Genomic DNA, 21,940 nt, shown 5'->3' with positions numbered 1-21,940 from the left:
TTTTCCACCCCGTGTTCGATTCTAAACTAGAAACAATATTTTCACTGATAAGTGTTAAGGTTTATGAAAGCATTTTTATGGTGAAAATAAAAGATTTTTAAATTAAACGTATAAACGATTCGGATACGGCGATGCTCGCCTGCGAAGAAGCTAACAGAAGGTCGCCTGCAAGAATGTAAAGTGCTTTATAACGACACACCTCACCCGTATAGTTTATGTATCATATGGTTTACGATGTAGGGTTAAAGCGACGAATTTCAATATATTCGCACTAGTAGCCGAAGTAATTTCAAAGTAAACTACCGCGGAAATGTTAAACAGTACTATAAAAGTTACTATTTCAACTTTATGCATCTAGACGAAGTTATACGATTGTCGCTTTATGTTCCTTCACGCTTGTTTTCATACAGCGATTTTAATTTTATGAACCTGAAGGGCTTTTAAAAAAACCCCCTCAGGACTGCGAAAATGTTTTGTAAACATTTTTTATTATATGCAGTGTCGAATGCTATACAAATACATTGAAGTAGTGACCTTGGAGATTTAATAAAGCAAAAATTTGTTAACAATGTCTTATTTCGAAAATAGTTGACATAATCGTACTGGCGAAAATGCGATTCGCGCGATATATTGCCTGATAAAACGGCTAGACGCTCGTAAAATACTTCAGATTCGCAAACACTTCAAAGCAGTTTGTGAGGAAACCATGTGCGCGAATTTGACTGCTTCAGAAATTATTCGGAAGTCTACGTTTATCTTAGAACAAAATTATTGCGATTGTTAGCTAGGAAACGTTTCCGTTGCCATATAATTTGTAGATACACCACAGACGTATAAATTCTGATCTGAATGCCTTTTACACCGAGTGTCATTATAATAAAAGCAGTTCTCACACAAAGGTAAGAAATTTGGTACGTTTTTTAAGAATGCATATATATGCATTAGCGGATTAGGTTATTGAATAGAAACATTTGTACGAATACGGTGTTAGTTTAGGGCAGATTTTAATCCCGAGATTGATGTATTCTAAGTCCGGCTTTGCACAGGTCAACCCCAAGCTTTTTGCCTAAACGTCTGTGATAAATAACTATTTCTCGACTGTGAACTGCGAATAAATCAGGATAGCTTTTAAAGATGTTCGATACAAACAGAGAAAAGCTTAAATTTAACAAATGTCTTTCGGTTGAAAACTAATTGCGACGAATTGAATTCAATCTCTACTCGAAAAATCATCGGCCAACGGGGGTTGTTCGCTTTATTTTAATCGGGCTCAGTGGCTTGTCAAAACGCTCTCGTAATTCATTGTATGTCCATGCAAGCGATATTTTCATTTTAGGATATTAAACTTTTCTGGTTTTTATTAGTTCGCAAAAAACGAGACGAGTGCCTTGTTTGCTTAAGCCCCCGGCTCTTCACAGAAAACAATGACTGGTTTCTCATCGACGGTTTCAAAGACAATATTGAAACATTTCTCATTGGACGCAGTTTAAAAGTTGTAGAATCCTCTCGGTTTGTTTTAGGAATTTTAAGGATTTTTATGATTGGAGAAGTTTTAGAGTTCTTCATAGATTAAAGGAAAATCACTACATTTGGTTATTCAGTTTTTAAAAGAACTACTAGTAGAAATCGCATAAAACAATAATAAATTTAAATCTAGCGGGTGTATAACATTGAAGCTACGCATAAATATATTTTTATCAAATTTTCTAGACCAGCGAATCTCTTCACGATTTAATCTCCTTTTTGCTCTCAGCCCTTTATGATCCTTCGCTTCCTGAAAGTGGTACCAGCAGTAGGCATCTGACAATGAATTTTTGTACAATCCGTTCTAATCCGATAACAGTAGTATTTCGGGTAAGAAGCGCATCAGCGTGAAGTCAGTAGCAGCAGCGCTTTGTCTCTAATCAAATATTAAAGGCATCGTTAATCTCGTCCCGCTCTCTGCATTTGCAATCGCGTTAAACGGTTTAGTACTTCGTTATGCGCTCGGAGGTGGCCTGTGAAATTCGAATAATTCATTTTTTAAAAGTCTACTTTGGGATAAAAAGCTTAATTAGAAAAAAGACTTATTTGTAATACGTTTACTGTAATTAATTATATTCATCCTACCAGTTCGAACTAAAGTTTGAGGATTAAGATAGAAAAAACTATGGTTTTAGTTTAAATCAAACGTTAATTAGTCGTCATCTGCCATCCAACAGAATTCCTTCTCTATTTTTTAGTTAAAGGGATGGATAGACGGTAAATATGATTATATGAAGAATCTATTCAGCCGAAAAAGGTTTGATTGACAAAGCATCTTCCATATCGAGTCTTGACAAGGCAGAGAGGCGGGCAGATGTTTGGTCGTATGTAAAGTATTATTATACACCGTGTCCAAGATAAGAATGTCTATTATGGGGATGTCCGAAATCATAGAAGATACGACGATGGGCAAATTAGGTAAAAGTTGTGCAATTAAACAGTTATTAGAAGATATGCCCGAAAAACCGAAATTTCCGGATCTTATTTGAGCAGATACAGAAAAATTAAAAAAAAAAGCACCATCTCGTGGCCACTTTTTGAGCTCTACAAGACACCGTTGAGAGATTTTTAATACAACATATCGTTTCGGAGAATCATCAACTTAGTTTTTTTATATGGTCCGTAAAAAAGTACACACTGTATTCTCACGAAGCTTCATATCACTATCAAGTCTGATTTAATTGTTTTGGTCACGCAAAAGACATTATAATTATGTTATCGCCCGTCAGACTGGCGCTGATAACTTTTTCATAGTTGTGATGTACCCACGCCAGCCCCGAGAGATTGCACAACTCAAGATTCAAATTCAAAACTTTCTCCCAAACTAACTGAATCGCATCGCACATGATCGTGTAGACAAGGCTACCTAACGTGAATAACAAAATACTAGGACCACTTACTACGTTGTGTTTTTAAAAGTCGCTACAAGATATGTGTTGCTTGTCGGAGTAAGGATCAAGGAAGGAATACAAATAAAACAAGGACATGCTTAAAAAAAAGTAAATTTAATCAAATAAATCGCATTGCAAGATAAGATAAAATTTAGAAGTTCACCGAGTACAAATATAAAATTACGCTGGGAAAAAAGACCTGACCAAAAAAAAACCCGCCAACAAATTAATATTAACATTAAAAATTAGTTGTTTGTAATGACATGAATCATTATTAATAAATGCACATAAGTTTGGATATTCGGTGACCAGTCCAATTCCCACATCGAGTAGTCTTTAGTTGTTCTGGTCATGACATGTCAGCCTTACGCTTTTAGCAGATCTCTGCGCAATTGAGGCCGGGATTCTCCTGCAACCTCATGTACGACTAAGCGGAACCCCAACTCTTTCATTCACACATATCTAGGATCAGTCCAACCCACTAGTTATAAAGTGCTGGGTTATTATAAAAGCCGAAATACAAGTTCTCAATATTAACACAGCAACCATCGGCAAACTTGCACGCATACATAATCATAAACAAAATATAAATCATTTATGTAGACTTCGACAGTTGACTTATTTGCCTTAGCACAACAAAGATTGACACAAAACCAAAATTCGGTCACTACATGTCAAGGGTCGACTAAAACAAACAAGAGAGGGATAATAATAATAATAATAATAATAATTTCCTCTTTCCTGATAGCGTTGGCTATTGTGCCCATCAATAGGTATGTTGGTAAGTACGAATTACATTATCCCTAGATGTCCAATGTACGTGTGTGATTTTTTTTTTTTTTTTTAATGACCCTACATAACTTCACCAGACACAGACACTAATCGTTACTTGATTTTAATCCGTGCGATTAGTTAACCAGGCTAGACCTGAGTTCTCACAAGAAACACCGATAATAATAATAATAAAAGAATTTCATTAGCAATATGGGCAAGATGGCACTTTGCTACGACCAAAAACAGTACACATAAACATATATTTCTGTGTATGTCAGGTGTGGACTTTTGCTACCTTCATCTACTAGGTCTAGGTCAATTCGAGATTAAATATCGGTATCAAATATAGCACAGTACATATTCGAAACAAGTCACTCTGCCAAACATTAATAATCATAATCACCCGGTTCAAACGTTAAGTATCACATTACAACAAAACAAGGAACATGTCGTGACAAAATATTAGTATAAAGTAATTAATTCTCAATGTCAAGAGTATTATGTATCAATCAACGTCACTCGCCCCCAGGTGAAACACCCTGTAAATAAACAATTGCAAAGAGAGGAAATATCTTAGACCATATAGTACATGGACTGCTATTCGGCCAATGCTTTCAATACAAAATGGATGATCACGGATAGAGGGCACTGTAGTCGTGGGTATGTGAATCTCAGGGTAAACTAAAGTCGTGTAAACACCACTAGGATCGCTTAAAGAGCAGCTTTATAGTAACCGCGTAGTACGGGAAGCTTTAAGTGCTCTTCATTATTTGCTATACGTCCACAAATAAGAATAAGTTTGCTTTTTTTTGGGGATATCTAGGCGATTAATTAATTGACGTTTGTTAATTTATAGGTTGACAGTCTCAAATCGTGTCTCATCGGACAACTTCGGACAGACTCGTTTACCCTGAAACTCACATACCCAGGCGATGTCCTTGACCATATTTTAGTTACAATTAGCAGTCCATGTACTATATGGTCTAAGGGAAATATGAATTTATCTGTCAATATTTCAAAATACAGCCGAATTCATGAATTGCTATAATATTTATTACACCCTCTTATTGAGTATCATCCCAAGAAAACATGCTGTATCTAAATATCTATATTGACGCCTTTTGCGTCGCCGGATCTATATGGATAATTTGCTTCCCTCGTATAGCGTTGGGTTTTGAACGTTTATTGTCAATTATGTCCCATTTAAATGTAGGGCCGAGGAGAAAAAAAACTCTTGTTCTACGAAGACGAAACAAAGAGTAATCTTTAGAATTCTTTCGACACAGCTTCTTAAAAAAAATACATTCGGATCGCTACTTTATTTCCTTTTAGATAATAGTAACCGCGAATATTTAAAATCGAATTTTAGCGGGCAAATTCGGTTCCATTACAAGGTCATTAACCGGTCACGACGCATCCGGAAACCCACGACTTACAAAATATAGATCGCCACAGTCCTCTAAACTAAAGGAAACATACTAATACCTAAATTGAGCTACCCTAACGAAACTCAACTCGCAACCCTACGAAAATTCGAAAAAAATAAACCCCATTAACTGACTCCCGTTACACCACACTACTAGCTTTGAGCGAAGGAATCAGGTACAGACGCAACCTCCATAAGACAGATCGTAGTCACTTTTACCTCTTACTATAAGCATTTCCCTTCTCTATCCAACGTACTGGCACGCCCACTAGAAACTTGTCGTCGGGATCTGAGATTCCATAAGCGCCGTGTAAATCTCGGATCCTACGTTAATCGCTTTTAGATACCAGAGATATTCGACCGTTATAGAATTTATGGCTCTCTTTATAATCTTTATGTAACATATAAATATATAAGAAAGTGGTAGAACGGACCAAAATACATTTTTTTGACTATTTCGTTAGAGTGAGCTTAGTTCCAAAATCTGTATGGTGTAAAATTTTGTTCTCGTCGATAATAATACAGGGTGACAAAAGCATAACAATGTCAATTTTCAAAAAAACAAATTTATTTAATGAATATTCTGTTGGGGAAGATATTCCATTCATGTTGTACGAGTATAGTAAAAATTATGAATGGTAGGTCCCGTATTCTCTGATGCAAACTTTCAATCTTTCAAGAAAGCTTCTACAGACGTTTGTCAATGCCTCGCGCACCTTCTCAATATTTTCCCTGTTCGTGCCCTTTGTGGATGGAGGTCTTGGAGGATTTCTATTCTCCATATACAACCCCCGTCCTCTTCATTCCCGAACCCATTTAAGAATAGTAGGGCGAGCAGTGATAGCTCCATTCCGGCTGCCCTTGGGACGACGACGAAATGCTCGTCGGGCTGCTATTAGGTAATCGCCATTTCTAACGTATACGCGTCAGACATAAACAGTTCCTTGGGATGATAGTGACAACTCCTCTCTTCAGGTACCTCCCATTGCTGGACACCATCCCTCATGAATATGGCATTGAGTCACTGCGTATAGAACATTAGGTTTTTGGGTATCGTATACACTATACGATTTGGTAATATTTGTTTTAAAATGACTTTTGTGGGAAGCCTTTTAATAATAAAAAATTGAATTATCCAGAAAATTGTCTGCAACAAGAGCAAGAGCACTGCCAATTAAAAAGTTGTTTGTGGCCAGTGACACATAATGGTTCATAAATTTAAGTGACTTGATTGCCAGTTTAAATAAAACACGTTTAAATTCTGCTAAGAAACAAACTATGATTAATGCCCTATTTATAGATTACTTAAAAATTGACTGCTCTTCGTCGGTAACGATCTCGGTGACCTTTAATGTTGTGCAAATCCCCAGTTGCAGATTCTGTTATCTAATAACTTATGTAATTAACTTACTGCCCTGTTACATGTTAATATTTCACCTTTCCCAATTTTTACATTAAATATTCTACTTGGCAAAGAATGTGGATTTTTCCTACATTAGCATTATAATACCATTGTTATTACATCTTCTGTAATGAATTCAAAAAATTTGTTGTTTACGCCCGCCAGAAAAAAATTGCGCACAAGTTGAAGTTTATTTATCGGCGCTGCCGCCAAAATAGTGTGTGTCATTGCTAATTGTTAATAACCGAGGACGAGGAGTGTTTTGTTCGTTTTGCAATGTTTACAATAGATATCATTTTTAGACATTTTTATGGGTAGCACGTAGTTAGAGTGCGGCGTAGTTTTGTTATAACCGATTACATTTTATCTTAACCATTAAATTTAATAATAAAGCCGCAATCTATTTTTGTAAAACGTACTTGGCAACTAACCTTCGCTGTTTATATTTGATTACGTTGGTCAGTTTTTGTTTTTCATCCAAATCTTTTCATTCTGCCATGCCAGGAATAAATTTTAATGTTCTTTCCATATCCATGCGTATCGTTATTAACTGAATAATATTATAATATTTACAAGTTTCCTCGTTTTATTACATAAAAGGAAAAGGTCACACCAATACCGAGGGTGTACAGAGAGGACGGTCAAATTTTCCTATGGTCTTTTTACGCAACTTTTGCGTTCAATTACAAATATCTACCAAACCGTCAAAATATGGTGCGCGCTTTCGATCGCCGACATGCAACAAACCAGAAATTTCGCAATCTGTATTAATCTCCCAATTAATCTCTCGTCAAAAACGATAGACGTGAGCGCGATGGCTACGTCTTCCAATTTCCGGAACATTTACAACTGTTGCCTTAACATAAGGAAAAATTATTTTATTTTACAAACTATCCACTAAAAAAGTCACACCGGATATTCAGTTGACTTTATGATATTAAAAATCAATAAATATAAATATCGCTTATCAACGATTCAGTATAAACAAATTGAAAATAGCGATAGAATCGTAAGTCCCGGTGCACATGAGCTGCAAAGTAATCGGGTTTACGAGATTATTTTCTATCAAGATTCGTTGGAAGTACATAATGGGGAAATGCACAAGAGACGTCTCTACTAGCGGATACCGGTGCCCCATTACTCTCAACGTCTTTTTATTTTGATAGAGGACAATCTCGGCGTTTTGAATGTTTCAAACAGTCGGTCGTTGAACAATCATTAGGTGATGAACGTTAGGTTAAACGCAAACCACATGGCAATGTGAATATTTTAACCCTCTTTCAGATCGATACGATTAACTAAATTTCGAATTTGGACAAACTTCCAAAACGAAACTTAATAGAAAGGCTACGTTACTGATTTGTAGTCGTAAACCTAATTAGCAATACAAGTAGAAACTCTAGGGTTGGCATTTAATTCGTATCGTGCCACAAACGTAAGATGCGATTTATAGTTTTAATATTCCGAATTGCTTCTTTTAACAACATGTATAAACTTCCTTACCAAATTCAAACGCCGCACACCGCCGCGTCGTCTCTACCACTTCACCTTTTATTAAGTTGAATCTGCAATTTGAGTTCATGTAGCTCAAAAATAGTGAAACGCCGCGGAAGTTATGGGGTGCGTTTTTCAAATACAATCGAATTTAAAACTAATTCGAAATTATCTCGCCAAAACAAAAAATGAAAAAGAAGCTTTTAATTGGTAATAGAATTAAAAAATAACAGCGAATAATTTATTTCGTTTGCGAATAACCGTAGTGATCAATTTTAATTACTGTGCGAATGAAAAAACAATGAAAAATTAGCATGGCTCACGGTTGTAGCACCGGTTGTGTTGTATCTGTAATTGACTGCAACGGGTGGTTTTAGCAGCACTAATTCCAATTTCCAGACGAACTAATTGATTTAGGATCAGATCATAGATTCGGTATTACGCTGCCTGTCATTGAATCAGCTGTATAATGACCCCTGCAAAAGAGACACGATTAAATGAGATTACACTACAGGCCACAGCGTCACGTAACGATCGAGTATTTACTTTAAAAATGTACAATATTGTTGTTACAGGTTGAATAATCCATGGGTAGTTAATCTGAGGAGCTTGAATGTGTGCTTCGTTTTACCCTTAGGACTATATTTACATAGCAAGGTTATTGCGTCCGGTGGGGTACTGAAATTAAACCTCTCCGGATATTATAGTTTGAAATAGATCAAAAGGCTGCTTAGTTTTACTGTTGTTATACCAACACCCAACCCATATAGCACAAGTACGTACTGTGTACGTCCATGTAACATACATTTTTGTACAAACGTACGTACATAATACGTACAGCCATGTACCGCCGACGTACATTGTACGTACATAGTACGTTACTTTGGCACAACATTGTACCAAACAAGTACGTACGGACATGTACGTGCACTGTACGTACGACATATATGTACAATGTACGTACAGCATACTTGTACAAGGTACGTCCGGTACCGTACGGTCATAGGGCCCCTTTCCTAATGGGTGAGAAATACAAAAACCACATGTACTGCCCTTATTCAACCAATAGAAAATTTTTCGTCATTGGCCCATCAGATATGGGATTCATGAGAACCTACTTTATCATCATTAATTTAGATTGAGACACCTTCACTTCTTTATACTTGAATTTTAATGAAATAAAAACTTAAGCAATGGCAATGGCAGTGTAGTTGCATAAATCCTTGAAATAATTCTATTGTTATTTTTATTTCAATCCTTAGTGCAAAAGTAGGTATAGAAAGAATGCAGCATGTTAATAATATGGAATGTATATTATACCTAAAACATATTAAAATAAAAACAAACAATAACTCTTAAATGAAACAAAGTCAACCAACACTCAATATTTACAAATGGCACCTTTTCGTATATTTTACTTATGTTTGGTAGCCTTCGCTCTTTCTGAGCACCGTCTGATCCATTTTTGGATACTTATCTCAACGTCCTTAATGGTAACATTTTTGAATAATGCGAGCGATGATTCTGCAGAATATAAATATAAATTATTTTGAGAATGTAATGAAACTAATACTTACTTATCAATAGTTCATGCAATTTAAGGTTACGAAATGCCTTTTTCTTTCTTTTCCCCTCGTAACTGTAGTGGATGCCACAGAAATTATTTGTTATTAACTTTTCAGTGGCCCGAAATATAAAATCATATATTGTGGCACCACCCAAATTGGATAACTCGTTAACCTACAACATTATCACTTAATAAATTATATTCATCTTAAATGATTTTGAATTATGTCACTAATTATATCTAAAAATTGATAGTCAGTTGTACTATGAAGCCATACTTCAAATGTGAACAAATATTATGCTATTATTACTTAAATTTAAAACACAATTGTCCCGAGAGTAGTGGTGTCAAAATGTACAAATTAGTAAAACCATCATCAAAAAATAAAATAATTATTATGCCTACGAACTTTAATAAAAATTACACTCACAGCATGCTCCATGCCTTCTCCTAAATGATCTTCTAGTACTGCTAAGTCTTCTTCCGTATTAACAGGCAGATTTTCCAATGTGATAAAAATAGACTCACTATTTTCTATTTGTAGCACAGTATTCTTATTTTCAATATTTGATAAACGATTAGTTATATCCAGTAACGTGGAGTGTAAAATGTTCTGTTTTCTAATTATACTTTGAAGGTATTCTAGAAAATTAGATACAAAGTACAAATATAGATATACACCTTATAAATATTGAACTCACTAATAATTGTTTTTGAATCAGACTCTTCATTGTTCTCCTCGCTGACACGTGGAGTGGATAAATTCTCACTTCTTTGGGGCAGTATATCTCTTTTTCGTCGCTCCTCTTGTCCTACATTGAAACCCCAATATAGTATACGTTTATCAGGAATAAATCTCAATAAAAGTGTTAAACAAAATACCTATCACTTACTTTTCAGAAGTTCATTTTGGTCGAAGGTATTTATTTCCACATTTGGTTGTAATTCTCTGCCTGTAACAGATAATAAAATAAATTATATTTTATAAAGTAGAACTCACGTTGTTTTTTGAATGAAGGTGGGTCTGGCAAAACGCTTTCCTCTTCTTCATCACCTTCCTCTTCTTCACCTTCCTCTTCCACCGAAGAAAAGCTGACAGTTTTTCGAAAAATTTTTCTTTTTTTTGAGGAAAAAGTGTATGACTTTGTCTCACAACCAGATTCTAGGTCAGAAGTTTTCGTGGCTTTTAGGGACTTTTTGTCTGCTTCTTTAAAAGTATCTTCAAATATTATAAGATAAGAGAAAGATCGAGAGAAAAATATTTATACTCACCAAACACATTGTTTCGAAAGCTCTCAAATGTATATGATTGCCAAACTTGGAAATTTGGGCTTTCATTATTTTCGATCGCTGCTCGAAGTGCTTTCTCACTATAAGGGGGCCAGTAACATTTTTTTCCTACGATCCACGAAGATGGAACAGCAGAAACTGATTTCTCGTCCGGAAATTTTATAACGGACCATGTTTTATTCTGCTGATTATCCACAACCTTATCCATATTAGTCACACTGCCACAAAATAATTCTTAATAATATACATGCATTTGACAATGTCTGAACTACTATTTTTAGTAAACATGAAATTTATACAAGATGCACTTACCCCGATAAAGCAACTATTAATTGATAATCACTATTTCTAATATACGACATGCATATATTTCAGAAATCAAGGTATCTGAATTGTTTACCTAGGTATATTAAATACACATACATAATATAGCTTGCACATACTAATTGCAGAATTTGATTTCAAGTGAGCAAAACTTGTACCTATGCTCGTTGTACAAGTTTAAAACTCGCTCGCGTACTAATTTTGCTCATTTGCTACTAGGTTTCTAAAAACATTGAATAAGTTACACAGAAAAACTAATACAACAGCTTGTAACAAAATAGATCGCAATAGAGAACTTTATACCTAGATGTTTTGCTAGCAATGTAGTAAAGGTACTACAACAAACCTATCATTATATCTCATTTTAACATATTTGCATGTGATCTCATCAACACTCCATACTTCTAAAGGACCTAAATCATTTACAATATAAATATTCAGTGCAGATGATGGAAGTGGTTGAAAGTATAAGTTTGTTTTTAAATTAAATTTTTGTGCAATTACATACAATTCATTATCAGCATTTGTTACAATATTTTTTATGCATATTATGTTTCCGTCCGTTAATCCACAGCAGCTATCACTTTCAGTTAGTTTGACTGTAAACTTTTCAAAACACAATTCTTTATATTGATATAAAATGTTACGAGTTCGATTATGATTTAGTAAAGGTCCATTATTGTGTAATTTATTTGGTTTAGGTGTAGTAGTTGATACTTGATGATATTTTTTTGCATCAGTGTGACGACAATCTTTTTCTATTATTCTTTTAATAATTTGTGGTAAAGGGTCGCTACCTTTGCGAATTAGTAATTTCAATGACTGTAAGTAATTTTCAAATGGAAATCCTGAAAAGTTTTGTAACACGCCAAAATTTTTGCAATCTTCCCGCAGATGCAAAAGATTATGCACATTATGTGACACATTTTCCTTCCCATACAAAATCACAAAGGTATCTATGAAATACTTTAGTAAATCATGAGCGTAATCTCCATGTTCTGCCAAGTGGCTTTCATTTGAAAAAATCCTCATAGCAACATGAAGGCTTAAGAAATTGGCATAACGATCCTTCGACAAGGTAGTTTTGAATACAAGTGGCCCTGTGTACATTAAAATTTGTCGAAACTCGGTAGCTTTAAACCGTTTGAGATCATCCAACGAGCGAGGTTTGCGAACGAACTCACAGGGGATATTTTTAGACAACTCAACTAAATAGTTTGATATGCGTGATACTTGAATATGTGCTAACTTTGAATTTGGTTTCCCAAAAACCCATAAAAGTAATAGTTTTCGCATCACACCTAAACAGATAAGATGCATGTAATCCAATGGGATGTTACGTATCATGTCAAAGTTTGGCAAAATTTCTAATATCGAAGTACCTGTGTGATGTTCTTCATCAAGTTTCTGTCGAAAATCAGTATCACACCTGCTTCTAACATTTGAAGAGTTGTAAAAACACACACGATTGTTAACGTATTCTCCCTCTATGTGACATTTTGAGCAAGAATTATACCCACTATGTCCTTTTGTAAACGTTATAAACGATTTTGCTGGAACATCACAGATGATAGCATTTACCCTAAATGGAATAGTACGATTCTTATACATAAAACCGTTATTCGTAAACAAAACCGCATCATTTATAAAATCTTGCATGAAAATGTTTGGATCAGAGGGCTTTTCGTATCCATGATATAAACCGATCATTTCGACGACGGAGGGATTCTCCCATAGATTACATATGATGGGGTACAACTGACTACCGGAACTTTTGCTTAATGGAAGTCCATCTACATTGACACCAATTTTAATTACATCTATATTATCGCTAAGTTCATATTTGTCAAGAATTTTATTGACTGCAGAATCGAGACCAAAATAGAAAAATTTACCAGGAAAAATTTCTTGTAAATCAGTCCTTCTAGGAGTTTTTAATAGCGTTCGTGCATCAGCAGGTAGATTGTTATCGAAATGTTGACGAAGCAAGCGTAACAAACTATTTAAAGCAATATGTTCAATATGATATGTGACACCCCAGTCTGCAAGTAACGAAGCAAAAGTTGTTTGTGAAGAATAATTACTCGGATTTAAACCTTCGGTGGAATTAACTGGATTCTCATCTCTACTGGGGGTTGTACTACGAAACTCATCGTCGACATCTAAATCGTCAATAGAATCTGATTCTGATTCATACTCACTAACCGTATCATCTCCAATTATAGGTGTAGATTGTGCAGATTCGGTTGTTTCATTACTTGTCGCTACCGAAGTTGGTACAGTTTCAATTACAGTTCGGTTTATGAGTTCAATTGTATCATTCGACAATTGTTGAGCATGTCTGTAATGTGTACGGGATAATTTATATTTAGGCATTTTTCTACACTTGCAATTTTAAGCAAATTGTTAACTACCTACTATAATAAAAGAGGGGAACGCAGATGATTCCACATGCACAATTATAGGTTATAATCTGCCTTTTGTATGTGTATTTAAAACAGAAAATGAAGAATTTACCACTTGTATACACAAATGATTTTAAGATATACGCACCAATAAAACTATCCCAAGTCACAACACCAACACTGAATAACACTTTTAACTTTAACCAAGATAACAAATGTTTATGCAAACCAAATAAAAGACGCCATTAACAAATCATTCACTATTCACACAGCTGCATGTAGTGCATGCGCACTAAAACCAGTAATGCGCACGTTCAGGTGTAACTGCAAACATGTTTGTACATTGTTCGTACTATGTACGTACTTGCTAACTTCTCAATTTTCGTCCGTTACTGTACGTACGCAGTACGTACATGTTTTGTACATGGACGAACGTACGTAAAATGTACGAATAATGTACGTACTATGTACATAGTGTGCTATATGGCATTTACCTAAATGAGCGTTTTCTTTTCAGACGGAAGACGAGGGCAATCACGGGAACGATGACACTCGCTGCTTCATTCTTTCAACGTTAGCATCTCAGGGACGTTCCAAAGTACACTGTGTTTTATGCGAAGACCAAATGCTCGTGTTCGATAGATATCCTCTAGTGGATGGCACCTTCTTCTTAAGTCCACGCCAACATGCGAAAAGCTGCATAGAGGTTAAAGTGGAAGGGCGAACACAATTTTTAACAGCAGTTTGTATGGCTTGTTTGGAGGGTGCGCCTGGTCGTGGAATACGATGTCGATTCTGTAGGCAACTATGGGATGGTTCGTCATTAGTGTTGGGAACTATGTATTCTTATGATATCTTCGCTGCCATGCCATGTTGTACAGAGAGAATTAAGGTCAGTATTCGTGATGTATAAAAATTACTAAGTACATAATATAAAGCAACACCGGTGTCATTCGGACTAACCTTCAGACTTTTCCATATTGAGGGGTAGTCAACTAATATTCGCAAAATGATCTTTTTTTCGATTCAAATGAATACTCGAAATTTGAGTAGGTACGTACCTAAATGAGAACGAAATTGATCTTCCAATTTGCATTTGTCGAATGATGTCAGAACGTGAAGAGAGTTGCTGTGTTTTTTGATTATTTGTATTTAAAGATTTCAGGGATGTGTACTCTTCCAGAACATAATTTCGATGAAATAAGTTTCACAAATGATCAAGATTTAAAAAGAAAGTCTAAAAGAACTTGGAAAGGTTTTGGTTTCTCTCACATAAGATCAAAAATATGTTGCTTGTATTTTCTGTGCCATAACAACACAACTCTTAATATTCGACTTATATCTTCGATTTCGATGTAACATAGGAAAACTTCATGTCATGTTGTGTTACAGTATTTCTCTTTAAAAATCGAATTGCAAGAGTTAGTTTATTATGTATTGCTTTTCTCTTGTTACTATATTACCCCATTCAATACCACACTTCGATTCTGTTGACTGCACCTTTTACTATCCTCATTTAATTTTCTGAAAAGTGAAAGGGCAGTATAAAAATTGCGATAAATTTTGCATAGCCAGCTTCATAAATTTATGACGTACCAATCATTCTTGGCTATAATATTCTGTACGATAATGTGTATTACTACTCTTCCTTGCTCTGTCAAAAGAATTCAATAATAGCACACTGTGTATCTTCTTCCATTTTTTTCTTTGTGATCACGTTCTTCACTCAGTTTTCGGCACGATAGGCCGATAGAAAATTTCATTGATAGCGTTTTCAATAGAGTGCCATGAAGTATTTTAAGAAACTTCACTCTCTCGACATGATCCAAAGGGTGGTCGAGAACGAGATAGTGTGTTTTGATTATTTCAGCGAAATTTGTGAATAAATGAATCGTATTGTGATTAAATGGAACCTGTGATGTATTTATGACATTAAAATGTCGAAGATTTGTCACTTTTTAAGGTGTCCCAGAAGTTTTAAAAGTGATTATGACAAGTTGAGAGAGTGAAATAAAAAGATTTGGTTTAAAATAGTTGACTACTCCTCACCTAGACTAGGTACTCTCATCTATAAACTAACCTAGAACAGCAATAACATAACATGTGATTTTGTTACAGTGTAACGCATGCTTTAAACCGGTGTTACATCCAACACAACGCCTAAATTTCTTCAGCGATTACAGCCACATGGTACCGTGCCCTCATTGTCGCACTTTAGACACTCATTTCGTAAAACCTCTCATATACTGTTACGCACGCCACCAGGTGGCGCAATCCCTTCAAATGTGGCCATAGCCCGCGGCCCGCCGCAAGACCGGCCATCGTTCTCCGACACCGCCTTCTTCAAGAGATTCGTCCTTGGACTTGGGCCTGCTGTGGCGAGAATTGGCCGGTCTGCGTTTGGATGAGTTTTGCCGTTTGCAGCTCACCCGCGCACGATAGACGTTTCTTAGTTCTTTTTATTTGTTACGTTGTTATGCATTTTATATCGCATTTAAAATGTTTATGTTTTTTGTATTTTACCGCTTCCGCTCATCCCCTTAACTTGAATTTGTTGTTTAAGTAACATTTTGAGTAACGGAACGCGGGAAAATAGGTTTTTTTAGTTAACTGTTCTATAAATCCATTATGTTTTTGTTAGTGTTTAGTGTTTACTTAAATGTTTTATTAGTTAGAAAAGTTTGTGATTTAGTACAATACCTAGCGAGTGATGAATCGCCCTTTAAAGTTTTGTGGAATAAATAGAACTGCAAAACAGTGAGTAATTGCAAATGTTAAAAAGCAATCGGGATATTTTATATGTAGGATTAATGTAAACGGCTTCTGTCTAATGGCAGTTGCCTTTTTGATACAAATCGCTTACTTAAGTACAGATTAAGTAATATTGCTGTGTCCCAATAATAATAGTAATAGGCGTAAATGATTCGGGGCCACGAACAAGGTGATTTAGAGTCCCATGGATTATAAGTGGAGCATGTGTCATAAGTGATGAATAGAATTTGGGGACGGTCGGTCTCTCAAAGATAAACACTGCCACTTCACTACACTTGCACTTTTTCAAAAATTCAGAAACAGATAACGCGGCGAAGAAGCAGTAGTTGGCGATATTGAATGAATTCAAATACTAGTTGAAATTGATTTGAGTACAAACCGTTCGTTACTTTTACAAATTTTATAAAATAGATTTAAACAATACTGTTGCAATAAAGGTACTAACTGATGCTGTTTATATGAATTCGATTTGGTTACTTGGATAACAGCGACCGACTTGATTTACGTGCGTGAGCGTATCCCAGCATCCTTTTAATCTTTAACGTAGCTGTAAAACAGTAGTTTAGCAATGCATGAAACCGCTTAGTGAAGAAATCGGTAGGTCTTCCCGTTTTGTTTATTGTTAACGAGGGCAAAATTCACGCGGTCTAACGTTTCGTCAATCTCCGTGTCGATTGATATGTTTTTATACTCCAAAAACTTGTACATAATCGAATTCGAAATTTTTCTAAAATTGGTATTATCTATGTCGATTACTTGTATACCTAAGTCTAGTTGTAGTCGTTTGATATAATTCTAAAATACGAATTTAAGTGTAGGTAGTCATTGAGGAGGCGCGGGCACCCCAGCTGGTGCGAGGACCAATAGGTGGCTGCCAGAGCTCGACTCGTTTATTTGAAAAACAAAAGTCATAACCCAAAATTACTCCGCAAGTCGCGGTGAGCGCAGCGTCCTCTATTTTTTTTAACACAGCACGGTTCGGAAATTTCTTCGCCAATGTGTCCAGACAGGCAACCGGTTCCTATTTAGCCTTGACAATTTTGGGTAAATACGACAGTTCCTATACGTTCCTTGTCCTCATCGATTGCCACCAATTTCTCGATTGTGAGTACCATTGCACCTTTTGTATGTGTGGATCCGTAGACGAAGTTAATCCAAAGATTTAAAAAAATCCGACCGTTGGCTGTGTTCAACATGTTGATAAGGCTGTCGTTGCACAATATTTCACGTTGGCGCAATCAGGGTAAGGGTCGTAATGTAAAGCACCACTGTTGTAATCCCTCTATATAGCTTTTGTTCCAAGTAGAGATCATATTTATGTCATCTTACTATGTGTCTGCTTATGTCGCTAGTTGTGTTAGTGTTTCTCCACTCACCATGAGCATTTTTAGGTGTAGGATTTACGCGATAACTATTGGCTACATTTACGCATTATTGGCCCATATTCGTGCAAAGTGCATTATTGGAAAACCCCTATTTTTGGAGTATATATTTTTATACGATCGGCATTTTAAAGTTACGTCTAATAATAGTTGTGGAACTGGCATAAGAGTTCTTCGCCGATTCGAGGCTTAGCCATTGAAGTACATAAGCGTCCATTCTTTTTTACTTTCTAATACTTGTCACCAAATTTTAAATTCTTGATGTACTCAGAATCTGAGAATGTTACGGTCACATGACTAGGTAACTGGAACGAAATTTTTCATATTACTGAAGATAAAAACATAAGATAAGTTCCGTTTTAATGCGTGTCATTCCTGTAATTTCATTAGTTAGCTTTATGTACTTCACATTCCATGATTCTGAGTGTGAGTGGAGGGGGGAGGAGGATCTGCACTTATGTGTATTTTGGATAAAACGAATTAATTTGATTCACACCTAACCTGCATTATCGTAGGGTAAAAAAACCAACTCGCCGAGGGCCTAATGCAAGAAAATTGCACAAAATTGTCTTTCATGGTAAACATGGGCGCTTATGAAAATTTGTTCCATGTCAAGTGTGATTTTATAATAGTAATAAAAATTTCGAGTGATACGATTAGAATAGAATAAAATTTGCAAAAAAATGATCGATAACTATGTTTTATACTGCAAAATAGTACTTTAGTATGTATTAGTCGACTAAGAAATTCGTATATCGTCTTTATGTTGGCTCATGGATGTGTGGGGTCCCCTGCTTTTGCGTTTACGAAGGGCTCACCTGACGACGTTATTGTTATCATTAACGCGTAGCGCCGTCCTTCGTTTACTCCCTTGTCGAAGTACAAATTTACCTAATAAAGCTGAGTAAACAACGTTTGGTGTTGTAGTTTGTTGGGTGCCGTTCGAATGGTGACATTGGTCTTAAAATAGCTAATCGTGGAATGGCGCCCTTGCTGTTTTCAATTACACATATATTATAATATTGGAAAGTGTTGAGAGTTGAGAGGGTAGTTTATGTCTGTTTATAGTGTACACTGTAGTAGAGTGCAAGTATGGGGCAGCTGGCACGAATGGCGATTTTTTTAGAGTAGGTCCAGCGAGATTTGTCTTTGAAAATGGTTGTTGGTGCCGCATTGTTACATTGATATAAACAATCCCGGGTAACGAAATTGCGCTATCTTCAACGATTTTTGTTTCACTACGAGCATACAAAAAAGTCAAGTTGGCTTCATTTTCAGAGTACAAGTGGCGCAATAACTTTTAGTTTTACAAACAATATTACTAGTGATAACTGAATGAGTACAAAAGATGCTGGCCCAACTTGCTCGCTCCACTTATTTTATTATTATTATTACACTTTTTATCAAAGGTTTAAGCAAGCAATATCAAATTTTGAAAATGTTTTACCTACTTTTGCTTATTTCCTTTTATATAAACATTTGTTATGTTTTACTTGAAATATGCGTGTGTTGTTGAATTCACAATAAAGGACACTTTACATTGCTTAGAGGATTTGGACTAGTTCCCTTATAATTTCTACTTTAAAAGTATGGATAGTTTAGGAAAAAAAGTAAGTTTAGTAGCACTAATAGCAAACAAAAACTTATTAGCAAATGGAAAATTTAGTTAATTTTTTAATTTAGTTAGATTATATTGTATTGTTAAAAGTTTAAATTAATTCTATTCAGAACTAGTCTTTGATTCCCTAAAACTACCGGTGTTTACGTTTCAACTGGGAAACCTTTGAATTTAAGGGCTACATATTTATTATTATATGTATTTAAAAAAATTTAATAGAAAAATATTACAAGTAAGTAGAATATTTATATGTGAGTGAGTACCTGCAAAATATATCATTTGATTTATTTACCGAATGTACAAATTTGACCAAATTAGGATAGTTGCTTAAATTCAAATGTTTCATTATTAATGTCAAGTTTCCTTTATTCGGCACGCATCGCAAACTAAAAACTGTTGTTAAATCATTTATTGTGTAACTACTACTAGAGTACCTATTTGGATGTTGCTGGAGAAGTAGATAAAAATTCGGCAAATAACCTCATATTTAATGATACTTACTGTTAATTTATTACACAAATTCAAGCATTGAAGGGCATTGTGAGGTCACCACGAGCTACTGTAACAGAATGTCGAGCTTTATAAATTGTATGAGTCGAAATTACACTAGGAAAATGTTATTTATTTATAATGAACCATAATGGTTTTTCCTTTATTGTTTAGCTGTAAGATTTATATATTATAAAAAAATTAACTATAAGTACGTGCTGAAAATGCAATGCTCTGCGAGGCATAGAGTGAGTGAAGATGTTTATATTGAATACGCGTGCAAAATTAATATCATTATAGTATCTATGATAAAATGATCGAGCTTTTGACGGCTTTTTATATGTAAAAGTAATACTGGAAATAAAGATTTTTAAGAGCATAATAAATATAATCATTATAATACTACTCATTTTATTTAACATTCCAGAATACCTTGTGATTTATTAATGGTAATATCTGTAACTTACACAGGTAAGTCTTTTTAAAATAAAGGAAAATACGCTGTAGACATGGTAGAGCTATGAGGCCTGAGGTAAGTAGCTACTTTTTGTAATGATATATGCCTGGAAACGGGTTTATTGACTGAGAGTTTGTTTTTCATGTGCAAGTTAAAACTTAAGTAAATGACACATGGAGACTGTACGATAAACTGTAACATTAGAAATCTGCCATAAATGATGAAGAATCTATTTTGCTTGTCTCAAATTCTACAGATAAATTTCCAGTGGAATTCGCATGGGAGCAGGCTCGGCAACCTATCATACTTATGTGGGTATACCTTTGACTATGGTCCTTTAACTATAAATAAACAATGAAATGGATGTACTGGTGTCTGTCATATACCACCCACAAAATATTCCCTTTTACAAGCATAGTGTGAATAAATGAAACAAGAATAGTTATTACTTACTCTCTGGTAGAGGGCAGGATTTGGCAACTGTTTCGCAACTACTAGACCACACATCAAAAATGGTAGACCGTAAGAGTCACCTATTGCAATGTAAACTGCTAAATCAAAGTAAACTCATTGTACCATATGCGAAGAGATTCTTTTGAAACAAGTACGTACAATTTCTCTACGGACACAAGATTTAGATCAAATTTTAGGGAACGTAAATAGTTACGGACCAATCTCACTCAACATTTTTAAATTTTGGTACTTATTGTAATAGTGGAATTGCACACAATACAAATGGTTTAATAATAAATGAAGTTATTAAACACAAACCAAAAATTAAGTAGGTTTTGATATAAAATGCCGATGCGTTGGAGGTAGGGAATGCAATCCCGCAGCAATATTTCGATCCCGGTATTTGAGGGATCGTTAGATGTTAATGTACCGTATAAGAAAGAAATCACCACGAATAAGCTTAAACTGGAGGACTAATAGTGGTACAAACGGACAGACGGACAATAGCATTTATTTGCCTTTTGGGAAATACGCTAAAGGCGAAATAATCAAATACAGGGAGTTGCGAATGTATGAAAAAACGGAAAGGCAAAGACATTTTAGCATTTGTTAACGTTTAACATTAAATAAAATTTTTTTCAGTGGTCTAAATTCTCTAATAATGCTTTGACGCGGTCCATTTAAAATGATACATACAGGGTGGCAATTTGAAAACTTACCACCCCCCATGTCTTAGTAAATAAACGAGATATTTAAAAAAATCAAAATCCGTTTCGGTAATTCGGAGGGGGAATCACAATGACATAGTTGGCGATGCACCCACTCCAACCCCCTGCGCCCCAGTCACCCCAACTTTTAAATCTTAAATAGTTACCCTCCATGTGTGATACGTCGTTGGAAAGCTCTGAAAAAATGCTTTCCAACCATACCAAATAGCATTACATTTAGGTTAGTAATTATCGTGCAAATCAAAAAATAAACTAATATGATCACTTGAGATGTTGTTGAAAAAAACAAGGGTTCGGTACTGGAGGATGCAAGATTAAAAGACTAAAGAAGCGACAATTAGCAGCTTCGCGAGGGGATTCAGAAACCATGCAAAATGGATTTCGCGAAACCCTTCCATCAAATACGTGTCCGCGCAGGGACCTGTGAATAATTCTTGTTTCTTG

At 35.3% G+C, this 21,940-nt stretch overlaps 2 protein-coding genes across 3 annotated transcripts; one reads left to right on the top strand and one right to left on the bottom strand.

The window, feature by feature from the left end:
• Positions 1-224: 224 nt before the first annotated feature.
• LOC116163991 (headcase protein-like) lies at positions 225-20,258 on the top strand. The gene is made up of 4 exons (XM_031478118.1): positions 225-236; positions 819-899; positions 14,115-14,489; positions 15,716-20,258. The coding sequence occupies exons 1-4, from the start codon at positions 225-227 to the stop codon at positions 15,890-15,892; spliced, it is 645 nt and encodes a 214-aa protein (XP_031333978.1). The 3' UTR covers positions 15,893-20,258.
• On the bottom strand, positions 9,306-14,076 carry LOC116162867. 2 transcript variants are annotated; one of them, XM_031476611.1, is made up of 8 exons: positions 13,746-14,066; positions 10,851-11,086; positions 10,579-10,797; positions 10,472-10,531; positions 10,280-10,390; positions 10,009-10,220; positions 9,589-9,751; positions 9,306-9,535 (listed from the first exon to the last, which is right to left on the bottom strand). In XM_031476611.1, the coding sequence occupies exons 2-8, from the start codon at positions 11,074-11,076 to the stop codon at positions 9,426-9,428; spliced, it is 1,101 nt and encodes a 366-aa protein (XP_031332471.1). In that variant the 5' UTR covers positions 11,077-11,086; positions 13,746-14,066; the 3' UTR covers positions 9,306-9,425. The 2 variants fall into 2 exon arrangements, 1 of the variants encoding a protein (XP_031332471.1); XR_004143628.1 differs by having other exon boundaries at positions 10,851-14,076.
• Positions 20,259-21,940: the final 1,682 nt, after the last annotated feature.

Source organism: Photinus pyralis, unplaced genomic scaffold (assembly GCF_008802855.1).
Source record: "Photinus pyralis isolate 1611_PpyrPB1 unplaced genomic scaffold, Ppyr1.3 Ppyr1.4_LG2, whole genome shotgun sequence".
Classification (NCBI taxonomy): Eukaryota; Metazoa; Arthropoda; class Insecta; order Coleoptera; family Lampyridae; genus Photinus; species Photinus pyralis.
The sequence above is the reverse complement of the archived record's forward strand: the minus strand, read 5'-3'. Positions and strand labels throughout refer to the sequence as shown.

What these genes read in the sequence shown, in the direction of transcription:
- LOC116163991 (XM_031478118.1), top strand. An exon ending in AAAGCAGTTCTCACACAAAG is followed by an intron (nt 900 to 14,114) that starts GTAAGAAATTTG and finishes TTTTCTTTTCAG; the next exon opens with ACGGAAGACGAGGGCAATCA. An exon ending in GTTGTACAGAGAGAATTAAG is followed by an intron (nt 14,490 to 15,715) that starts GTCAGTATTCGT and finishes ATTTTGTTACAG; the next exon opens with TGTAACGCATGCTTTAAACC.
- LOC116162867 (XM_031476611.1), bottom strand. Translation starts at nt 11,076, where the DNA reads ATGGATAAGGTTGTGGATAATCAGCAGAATAAAACATGGTCCGTTATA. An exon ending in ACCTTCATTCAAAAAACAAC is followed by an intron (nt 10,532 to 10,578) that starts GTGAGTTCTACT and finishes TATCTGTTACAG; the next exon opens with GCAGAGAATTACAACCAAAT. An exon ending in TGATTCAAAAACAATTATTA is followed by an intron (nt 10,221 to 10,279) that starts GTGAGTTCAATA and finishes CTAATTTTCTAG; the next exon opens with AATACCTTCAAAGTATAATT.